This window comes from Quercus suber, unplaced genomic scaffold, assembly GCF_002906115.3.
Source record: "Quercus suber isolate HL8 unplaced genomic scaffold, Cork oak 2.0 scaffold_66, whole genome shotgun sequence".
Lineage (NCBI taxonomy): Eukaryota > Viridiplantae > Streptophyta > Magnoliopsida > Fagales > Fagaceae > Quercus > Quercus suber.
In genome coordinates, this window is record NW_027069531.1 from 359664 (window position 1) to 371325 (window position 11662).

An 11662-nucleotide genomic window follows, 5' to 3' on the forward strand; every position below is an offset into this window, starting at 1 on the left:
AAAGTATTTAGTGTTGTAAATAAAATGATAAAAAAAATATTTGCATCAAGAAACACTTATATATTGATTAATGACATGCACAAAATTATATAATGCAATATGTTGTGTTAGTTTTCCTAAATCTATGATTAAATGTCATTCAAAAATCCTAGATCTACACCTTGCTCCATGCAAAAAAAAAGAAAAACATTTTATTTATTTTGTTATGAGAATACCATGACTTCATGATAGAAAATCCTAGAACTATTTTTATGATGAAAAACTATGAATTATATTTTTAATAGAAAATACAGATCTGGTATTATGATGCAAGAAAGAATGACTTCATGATAGAAAATCCTAGAACTGTTTTTATGATGAAAAACTATGAATTATATTTTTAATAGAAAATATAGATCTAGTATTATGATGCAAGAAAGAATGAGTTTTATAAAAATAATTTCAGATATGTTTTTGAGATAGAAAAAAAAATGAATTTCATAAAAAGAATTTCAAATATGTTTTTGAGATAGAAAATAAAAGAATGAATTTTATGAAAAGAATTTCAATATGTTTTTGGGATAGAAGACAAAAGAATGAATTTTAGAAAAAGAATTTCATATCTGTTTTTGAGATAGAAAACAAAAGAATGAATTTATAAAAAGAACTTCATATTGGTTTCAAGTGAAAAATAAAAACAAAAATAGTTTCTCCTGCAATGATCTAGGTGATAATTAAGACTGGTTTGAAAAAAGGAAAGGAAAAAAAAAATGACAATGTGTAATCAGCATCTAAATTAACAAACACTTACAATGAGCATTCTTACTATAAAAAAATTAATGGAATCAAACATTTGGATAGAATGCATACACAATACAATTAATCCTAAATTATGACGTTGATTGCAAAATTTTGTAGTTGAAGATATATATTACAAAATATCTATAGTTTAGGTTTCTATCGTTTTCATTCATTAGAAAATCATTAAGTTTATGAGTTATGTACAAGATGAGTTAGACAATAGGAGGTGTAGTGGCTAGCCTTTTATCTTTTCATTTTCAATTATAATAAACCAAAAGTTAAGTTTTAGAAAACACAAATATTTATCAATCTAAGGTAGAGATGCAAAAGTAATAAAAAAAAATCCAACAAAAAATGGAAAAAAAATGAGAGAGAGAGAGAGAGAGAGAGAGAGAGAGAGAGAGAGAGAGAGAGAGAGAGAGAGAGAGAGTTTTTTGATAGGCAAAATTTATTATATTTGAATAATTTATTAGGACCTTCTTATATTCTGAAAAAGAATAAAATTGGGACCTTCTTTTATAGGAAACATTTTCATGATCATTCTTAGAAGTCTATTGGCTAATAACAAAAAATTCCACCCTTTTCCTTCAGCCACAGAGAAAAAAAAAGAGTCCACAATTTTGGACGATAATTTTGTTGTTCTTTATTTCAACCAAAAAAACTGGGTTGAATGAGGACTTTGGTTTTTTTTTTTTTTTTTCTTGCACACTTTGAGTTGGACTTAATTCTAGGGGGGGAAAAAAAAATGCAAATTAAGCTTCTATCATCTCATATCAAAGTCTGCCATATATTGCCATCATCATCAATATCACTTTCATCTTCAATTATCATTCTCCATATAATGATTACATGCCTAATGTACTTGTAATACTTCTAAGTCAACCAGTTCTAGAGTAGCAAAATAATAGACCTTAAATGTTTGGTAGAAGTGCTACGTTATTCCATTAATTCTATCATCACATTTATGTGATCATTGATAAGTAGTATATGTATATATAGAATCTTTCATTACAATCATCATTATCATCGATTCTTGGTTTTTGTTGTCGTACAATTCTGTCACCCTTAACAAGAGTGTAGCATTGGGGAAACTTAGAAAGCATATACATACATATATTATCATTGACATCAAGCAAGTTATCATGATTAAGAAAAAAGTTCATCATTAATTTCACCTTTGTTGTTCTTAATCGATGTAAATCTAAGTTTACGTATTAATTTATGTAAGGTTGAATTTATTCAATCATATGTTAGCTTTATTATGTGCTAAATTTGCTTGTATTTCAGTAATTAGATACCATGTATTTAAGTGGGAATCATGTAAGAGTTGTATGTGAGAGCGTGTGAAGAATTCAAGTGTGTGAGCATTCAGAAAGGTTCTCGTGACTGGATCTCGTGAGTGACTCGCGATTGGCGACTCGCCAAAATGCCACACATGTGAAGCATGCAAGAAACTGAAGGGTTATGACAACTGGAACACTACAGGACAAAAAAGATAGTCTAGCTTGACAATTATCTTGCGACTCAAACTCGCGACTCATCCCAATAGCAAGTGAGTCACCAGAACACCCTGTTTTGCAGAAAAATGTCTTTTCACATTTCTCATATACCCTACTATAAATACTCTTATACCCACTAAATGTAGAGAGCTTTCAGAGAGAATTTTGAGAGAGAAACTCTAGAGAAAAATAAGATTGACTCATCTACAATCTTAGACATTTGATTTTCCAAATTTCTCTACTCTCACCCTCTCCATTGACATACCCTTGAGAGTTTCATTAGGCAAATTCTTATCTCATCATACCCACATCAATGAAGAGGAAATTTGGTGCTTGGGAAGTAGTTTGGAGATGACTAATTTATTTGTTTGATGCAATGGGCTTATTGTAGGATCTAAAAAGCTAAAGAAGACATGGTTAGACTTAACCTTGTTAGAGAAAGAAGCTTGGAAGGCTTAGGTGCATTTGGTAGATTAGGCTTGGAGGGTCTATTGTTATTCGTGTATCCTAATTTTATTATTTAGTGGATCATTTTACCGCTTGGAAAACGACGGAGAGGTTTTTCGCTGAGTTCTTTGATAACACATGTCGGTGTTATCTTTGTATTTGCATCTCTCTAACCTTTACTTTTGCCTTTTAATTGCCGTTGTGTTGTAATTAATTATGGTTTAAGAGTTATTTGTTTATTTGGGTATTGCTTGTACTTATCATTCACATATATTGTTTGAGTATAAGCTTGTGTTGGTTTTATTAAAATTGGGGGTCTAAACATTTACTAGTGTTTTATACACCAAGTGAAATTTCAATTTAGCAAGAACACCGACCCTAATTTTCCTTCTTTGGTACATTGTATTTTTAATCTTTAGTTATGGAACTCAAATATATGACTATGGTGATTGATCATCATCTAATCATGGACATTCATCATCATCATATACAAGATAATGATCCTTTAAAATTTTAAAAGTAATGATCATCATATTTTTAGAATAATATCATTAAATACAATATAATAATCCTTTAAAATTTTAAGAGTAATGATCATCATTTTCAAGATAATAACCCTTTAAAGTTTTAAAAGTAATATTTATATTATAATTGTTAAATCATCTATTGTGAAATTGAGGGATTCAATTTTGTCACCTCAACAACATTTAAATAAACATTTATCAGTAATAATGTACTTCTCTCTCTCTCTCTCTATATATATATATATGAAGGGAGATCTACTTAATTCCCTAGTACCTAATTGCTAGCATTGATTGAGCTAAAGTTTTGGAAATTTTTCTGATTCAATATCCAATCATGTTTTCATGATTTAGACTCTATTACCACTCCCATAGTCCCATGCAATACAGAACTAAAAAAAAAAAATACCACTCCCATAGCCCCATGCAATACAGAACTAAAAAAAAAAAGGATACATTCTAAGCAATACAGCTCATAAAGGATGATACTGCAAGTTTAAGCCCTTCGCTACAAACCCAGCTAACTGGGCCACCATGGTACAGCTCTTACATTAAATTCATAGCCTCAGTTTACTCAGTGGTATGCTCACACTTCCAAATTAGCCATATCTTTCTGTCACTGTTTTTTTTCTTCTTAGGTGTAAAGTAAGTGTAACCTCTCCTAGCCAGGGCTTAATCTAGCTAGTGCTGCCTTTCTTTATTATTTCTTATCTCTCTCTCTCTCTCTGATTTTTTCATCTATTTAAACTTATTCCCCAGTACTTATTTATCATCTATCATTGGCTGCACTAACACTGCTTTTAGAGCATGATACTGCTTTTAGAGAGAGATGGGACATCACTCGTGCTGTGACAAGAAGAAGGTGAACAGAGGACTATGGTCACCGGAGGAAGATGAGAAACTCATCAACTACATTTCAAACTATGGCCATGGTTGCTGGAGATCTGTCCCAAAATTTGCTGGTAACATTATCACTGCTCCCTCGTCTCTCATAATTGCCCTAGCTTTATAGCTTTCATGAATTCCTAGTTTTATTTCTCAAATTTTTTTTTTCCCGGTTTCATTGTATGGCTTCTACGAAGCAGGCCTGCAAAGATGTGGAAAGAGCTGTAGACTAAGATGGATAAATTATCTTAGACCTGACTTAAAACGTGGGCGCTTCTCTCCAGAAGAAGCGGCCCCCATCACTGAACTTCAAGGCATTCTAGGAAACAAGTACCATCTTATTTTTCTTTTCCAAAAATATTTATACTATTACTAATTTTATTTTGGGAAATGCTAATGAATGCTATTAGGGTATTGGTTAATAATTCATTTAAAGAAAGTTTTTATGGGGAAAAAAAACTATTAATGTTTTGACAACTTTTTTCATTTCCCATAAAAGTGATGTCAAAACTTTTCTAAAATAGATTGTTAACTAATACTTTGAAGGCACTCGTTAGCATGACCATTTTATTTTATATATATTTATAAACTTCACTAACCGGATAATAGATATCATTAATGACAGGACACGTCAACAACCTAACAAATAAATTATTGTAAATTTTTTATATTTTATTTAATATATAATACTTTAGCTCGTAAATCTATTTAGTAAATTTAATAAAATCCTCTCTTTTTTTCATGCAAGAGGGAACTTTTTTCTTATTTGGACAAGTGGGCTCAGATAGCCAAGCAACTACCAGGAAGAACAGATAATAAGGTCAAGAATTTTTGGAATACAAGCATAAGGAAGAAGCTAATTTCTTATGATACTCCTGCAATAGCCACCTTTCTTGATGTGCACTTTAATGGTAACTCTGAGGAAGGTCTTTTCTCTCTAAATGCAAACCCTAATTGGATCCTAAACTCTCAGCAAGACCAACTATACCTTCCCACTCCAACCCCAAATTTGCAAGGCTTTGATCATGGTGATCTTAAATTAGAGCAAACCAATTATGTTGCCAATTTGGTTCAATATCCACCCCCAATGGCACCACCATCAAATTCTTCCTCCTATGATCCACTCTGGTCATTAGGATATTTGCCTCATAAAAATTTTGATCCTAATCAAGAACATCAAAATTTCAGCAGTAGTGGAGCAACACAACATTATATTGGTGATAAGCTTATTGGGCCAAGTATCGCAACACCAAATTATGATGAAGATCCATTAACAGTGCCCATGATTCCAAATCCTTGTGAGATTATTAATGGTAATTTGTGTGGCATGTCTTACTCATGTGCTTCACTAGAACTTGACCCACTTGCTAGATTCCCATATTTTCCACTTGGTTGTGATTATCCTTATGATCCACACGTGCCCAACAATCATATGGAGTAAATGAATGCCATCATGTCATCATCGTTATCATCAGCATCAACATTGTCAGCATTATCAAGCGGCTAATTTGTCACAAACCCTAATCTTCCTTCAAGCTGTGAGACTTAGACAACGTACTCTTTTGGAGTTAGGTTCTATTTATTAATTGACGGGCCTATAATTGATACAGTGCATTTATTTCTTGTTATGTGCATGCACAAGACATAGGTGAAACTTCTTTGGGAAATCTGAATGTTTCTAGTTAAAGTGAGCAACGGCAGGTTGAAGTTCAAAAAATATGTGTAGGTATGTTATTCAAGTTTGTCAACTTTCCTTCTCAAAAAAAAAAAAAAAAAAAAAAAAAAAAAAAAAAAAAAAAAAGAAGGATTGTCAACTTAATTAATATATTGTATGAGTTCCTACTCCTTGGTGCCTAACAAAGTTCAAAATACTACTCTATATTTGCACCAATTCTTCAATCGACACACAAGTTGTAAATTTGTTAATATGTGATTGAATTACATCATTTACACACAAGTACATCATTGGAACTTAGTGAAAAGTAATCCAATCACCACTTGTCATGTGTTCAAGTTGTAAACACATGCGTGGTCCTAGAATTTTTGTATTTGTACACTCCCCGAGAATATTAAATTGAGAGAGAGCTCCAACCAAAGTGCTGCTAGGTGCTCCTAGAGCTCCAACCGAAGAGAAGAAAAGAAAAAAAGAAAAGTTCTCCCAGAGCTCTAGTCGAAGAGAAGAAAAGAAAAAAAAGAAAAGAGGGCTCCAGAAAGTGCTAGAGAGAAGAAAAGAAAAAAGAAAAAGAAAAGATAGAGATAAAGGGAAAGGTGTGGAGGAGAAAAAAGAGGAAAAAAGAAAAGAAAACAAACGTGTGGATGAAAAAAAAAGATAAGGGAAAAATAAAAAATCCTAATTGAAAAATACTATCACAATATTTTCATAATAAATTTTAAGTAACAGATTGTTATTAGTTAATATTGGCAAGTAAAAAAATAATTTCAGTGGTGGGTTCAAATTAGAACTAGTAACAACTTTCCACATAAATTTTGTTGTGAAAGTATTGCGTAAAATGTTGTGAACATAGCACTTCTCATTGAAAAATATAGTTGTTAAAAAAAGAATAAATGATGATTAAAAAAAGAATAAATAATGAATGAAGAAATAATATTTAAATGAGATAGAGAAAGAATAGAGAGTCTGTTGAAAAGTGTATTTGAAAAAGTGGGTAGGTAAAAACTAAATGTCACTGTTCATTCTCTAAATAGGTAAAAATTTGGAGAAAATTTAAAGGGGCTACTGAAGATGCTCTAATTATCAAACTTCAAATAGATATCAATTAATCAATATAGACTATGGGTCCGTTTGTATACAACTTATTGTTGCTGAAAACTGATTGTTGCTGAAAATACTGTAGTAAAATAATTTTTAAATGTGTAAATAGTACAGTGGGACTCCTTTTTAATATTTTTAAATGTATTAACAGTACTGCTACAGTGCGTGAACAGTGCGCTACAATGCGTGAACAGTGCGCTATAGTGCATTAATAGTGATAATTGTCTCTTGCATAGTGATTTTACTGTTCATGCATTGAAAAAAAAAGAAAGTTTTGAAATGTGAAATAGAAAACGTAGCCGCAACTTTTAGTGTTATCCAAACACATAATATATAGTACTAGCTTCTAAGCGCCTACATACCCTTGACGGGAATCAAGCCAATTTGTAGTTCTTAATTTGAGGTTTTAGATTTAAAATCCTCAAATATGATTTTGCCCAGTTTAAATGATAGACATTTAAGTCAAATACTTTGTATTTAATTAAGCATCGACTTAATTTATTTATTTTTGGTGAGATAATTGATTTTAATTTCAAGAGTAAGTCAAGGACCATGGTTTTATGGAAACTAAACTAAGGATTTTCTCTTTGAAAAGTTGAATGTCTAAGCAATTTTCCTCTTCTTTCATTTGCTTCTTTGTAGGAATTTTAATGATATTTTGATTGAGGTTCTCAAATTTAATTAAGGGAAAGAAAACTCTTTTAAAGCAATTTTATTTTTATGAACATGGGTTTAGGAATTGGGAATTGGAAAATTTCCTCAAATCAATTTTTATAGTAATTTTATTTTGTGAATTATTAACTCCAATCTTGATTGAGAAATTAGGAATCCCAAAGAATTAGTCATGTTGGAATTTGAAGAAATTAGAATCCCCAGTTTATTTAAAATAATTTAGGGAGTTAAGGACTCCATTGAAATATGGTGGAGTCAAGGACTTCATTAATTGGTGATAGGTCACAATCTGAATGACCCCTTGTGATTAACCCTAATTAATTAATTTAGCCAAGTAATTAATTAATCATGCAATTTTATGGAAGCACAAACAAATTACCAATCAACTAAAAATGCAGCGGAAAATAAATAACACGGTGATTTGTTTACGAATGGGGAAAACCCTAATGGCAAAAACCCCACCGGGTGATTTTCAGGTCACTACTCCCGAAACTCCATTATTATCAAATCAAGCGGTTACAAGTAAAGGAATCCCAAGTACCTTACCAACCTATAGTTGAACCCTTACCCCAATACCCAATTGGACTTGATCTGTAGTGACAGTCTCCACCTTTGATGCATGGCTCCCAAGTACGTGACTAACCAATGCACGGATCCAAGTACGCGACTTCAGAACACCAACTGAGGAAGAATGGCTGGCTGCAAAGTTCTTCAGTTCATCCTTTATGATGAATAGCAGGAAGATGCTTGGTTACAAAACCCTATGGTGCAAATACACAGCAACTTCTTGATGGAAGATGAACTAGGTCAAGAACTTCGTCTGTTGAGCACAATTTGCATAAACAGAGATTGCTCAATGATAATACAACTTGTGTCACACAAAACGGCTCTTAAAATAATCCTTTTATATGTTTAGGGTTAGAAGAAAAGAAGGCCCAAAAACATATTCACGGATCCCAAGAAAATCAGATTGGAATTCTGACTTTTTAATTCTCGACAGATAGCAGGTGTCGAGGTAGCTATCGAGAGGTGTCGAGCTTTAAAAATTCTGCACTTCAACTTGCTTTCTCTTGGACAGACTTGATGACTTCAACACTTGACCTTGAAACATTGTTTCTTGAAGTATTAAAAACACCTAGAACTACCCAATTACAAGCAGAGTGCGTTTTGTCAAAGGATTAGCCAATTTACATAACTAAGTGACATATGTTCTTAAACAAGTTAAAACATATATGTCCTAACACCTTCAATGGAAGAATACTTTAGAAATCAAAGAATTTTTCACTTCTTTGAAATCTAAAATATTGTACTTACAAAAAAGAAATTCTTAAAGCCAAGGCTTCTAGAATGTCTTTTATGTAAGGGGGGTAAAGAAGTTAGAAAAAGAAGGGTAAAAAATAGAGTGCTAATTTCTGATATTTTTCCTCTATTTATAGAGGTTGGATGCTTGAAAAATAAGCTGAATAAGATCAGATATGAATTAGAATGCATTGTTATCCCCAAAAATTCAAAAAGGATAGGTTTTATCTTAATCAAAATGGTCCCAGGCCGGTCCTCAAATTTGTTCCAATCAGCACTTGCCATGTGCCGATCGGCACTTCAAGAGTGCCGACTGGCCCTCTTGGATGCTGAGCCCCTCTTCCAATTTTGGTTCAATTTGGAGTCTATTTTTAGGATTTTTTTTGAGTTAGGAATTGCACCTAGATGCATTTTTAACTCATATTCTAAAATTAATATTTTTTATCTTGATAATTAGGTCTTTTAAGTAATAATTGTCTAAAAGATATATATTCTAAGAAGATTTAATTATCAACAACCAATCATAAAATTATTTAATTAATTTTAATTGTTTAAACAATCAAAATTAATTTAAATTAATCACATGTAATCAGTTCCACCCAAACAAAATGCATGCAGACCGTGAAAATTTGATCATGCAATATCTTTCAATCTTACGGTTCGATTTGGGAATCGGGTGTATTGTCGCGAATGTTAGAATCTCAAGATCATTTTATGATATGCAGTGAATGAATTAATTCATGTAATTCAACTATGATTTTTGGGTATATGAATGGTCATTTTCGTCATCTTCCAAGATTAAATTATGGGTGCAAAATTGAGTGTTTACAAAATGGCCCTCATTGACAGAGCTCGCAAAGCGAATGTCAATGTAAAACAAAGATACTGATTTTAGCGATCACAATTTAATAGGTTGACTTTTCAAAGATTTACTAGCCCTAGAACCTAAAACCTTTGGACATAGAACTAGTGTTTTGTTATTATTATTATTATTATTATTATTATTATTTTAACTGTGAATACTATATCTACTTGATAATTGATGAACCTAAATTAAATCTTAAATGCTGATGAGGCAATTGAGAACTATGCTCGCTCGATCTGGAATGTTGACTGAGAATTATATCGACTGAACCGGAAGATCTAAGGTGACTGGGAGCTATCTCTATCTCGATCTGAGTCTGGGGTGGCTGAGAGCTTTCTCTATCTTGGTCCGAATTTGAGGTGACTGAGATTTTTCTCTATCTCGGTCTAAATCTGAGGAGATTGATAGGTTTCTCTATCTTGGTCTGAATCTAAGGCAATTAAGAGGTTTCTTTATCATGGATTGAATGTGAGGCGATTGAGAGGTTTCTCTATCTCGTTTTAACTCTAAGGCAATTGGGAGGTTTGTCTATCTCGGTATGAATTTGAGGCGACTAAGAGATTTGTCTATCTCGGTCTAAATCTAAGGCGGTTGGGAGGTTTCTCTATCTCAGTCTGAATTTGAGGTGATTGAGAGGTTTCTCTATCTCGATCTGAATCTGGGGTGGCTGAGAGGTTTCTCTATCTCGGTTTGAATCTAAGGCGATCGAGAAGTTTCTCTATCTTGGTCTAAATCTGAGGTGACTGAGAGGTTTCTTTACCTTGGTCTGAATTTGAGGTAACTAAGAGTTTTCTCTATCTCGGTCTGAATCTTAGGCGACTAAGAGGTTTCTCTATCTGGGTATGAATTTGAGGATTTGAGGCGACTGAGAGGTTTCTCTATTTGGGTCTAAATTCGAGGTGAGTGAGAGGTTTCTCTATCTTGGTCTAAATTTGAGGGTACTGAAAGGTTTCTCTATCTTGGTCTGGATTTGGGGCGACTAAGAGCTTTCTCAATCACGTTCTAAATCCGGGGTGGCTGAGAGGTTTCTATATCTTTTTTTTTTTTTTTTTTTGAAAAAGGATGGTTGGTTTTATTTAGTTTTGAAAAGAAAGGATACAGCATAGCCGACTGCCCCTAGTTTAGATAATAAATGCATGATTTTGAAAATCTTGATTTTTGAGGAAAAGATGAATTCTTTTTTCTAAATGGATGTGGCATGGCTAAATGCCCCTAGTTTAGAAATGGATGCATGCTTCTTTTTTTGAAATCTTCATTTTTTTTTTTTTTGAAAATGAATGAGGCATGGCCGAATGCCCTAAGTTTGCAAATTGATGAATGACTTTTAAAAACCTTGATATGTGAGGAGGAGATGATTTTTTTTTTTTTTCAAAATGGATGAGGCATGGCCGAATGACCTTGTTAGACAATACATGCGATTTTTTAAGAAACTTTATTGCATGACCAATTTTGTTGGAGTGAAAAATAGAGCCAAAATGGGGCCACAAATTGCTCAAAAACACAAAATAAGACAATTAAGTCATGGCTAGGCTAGGTGCCAATCGGCACTTGAGGAGTGTTGATCGGCACTTTTGAAAAATATTTTCTTCGTTTGGGACTTTGAAACACTTTCCCAGTCAGTTGCAAACTCTTTAAACCTATTTAAACTTGGTTAGAGACTAAAGGAACATATTTTAGCATTAAACGTGCAAACAAATCTCTGCATCACAGTTATCAAGACACAACAATCACATACAAGAATTATTCATGGCTAGTAATCAAAATTTTCTTCATTCAATCACACATGATATCAACAAATGGGTTTGTCGCTTTGATTTTGGCACCAAGACAAATTTCACAGCCTACAAGCTAGAGGGGATCAAGGCCCTGAGTAATGTCAAGATCAAGTGGGATTTTCTCCGTGCCACGGTGAAGTTCTAGG

At 32.7% G+C, this 11662-nt stretch overlaps 1 protein-coding gene across 1 annotated transcript; it reads left to right on the forward strand.

Moving 5' to 3' along the window:
* Positions 1-4076: 4076 nt before the first annotated feature.
* Positions 4077-5573, forward strand: LOC136067292 (transcription factor MYB24-like). Its single transcript, XM_065772928.1, has 3 exons — positions 4077-4209; positions 4333-4462; positions 4883-5573. Exons 1-3 carry the CDS (start codon positions 4077-4079, stop codon positions 5571-5573), a joined length of 954 nt encoding a protein of 317 aa, XP_065629000.1.
* The last annotated feature ends 6089 nt before the right edge of the window (positions 5574-11662 follow it).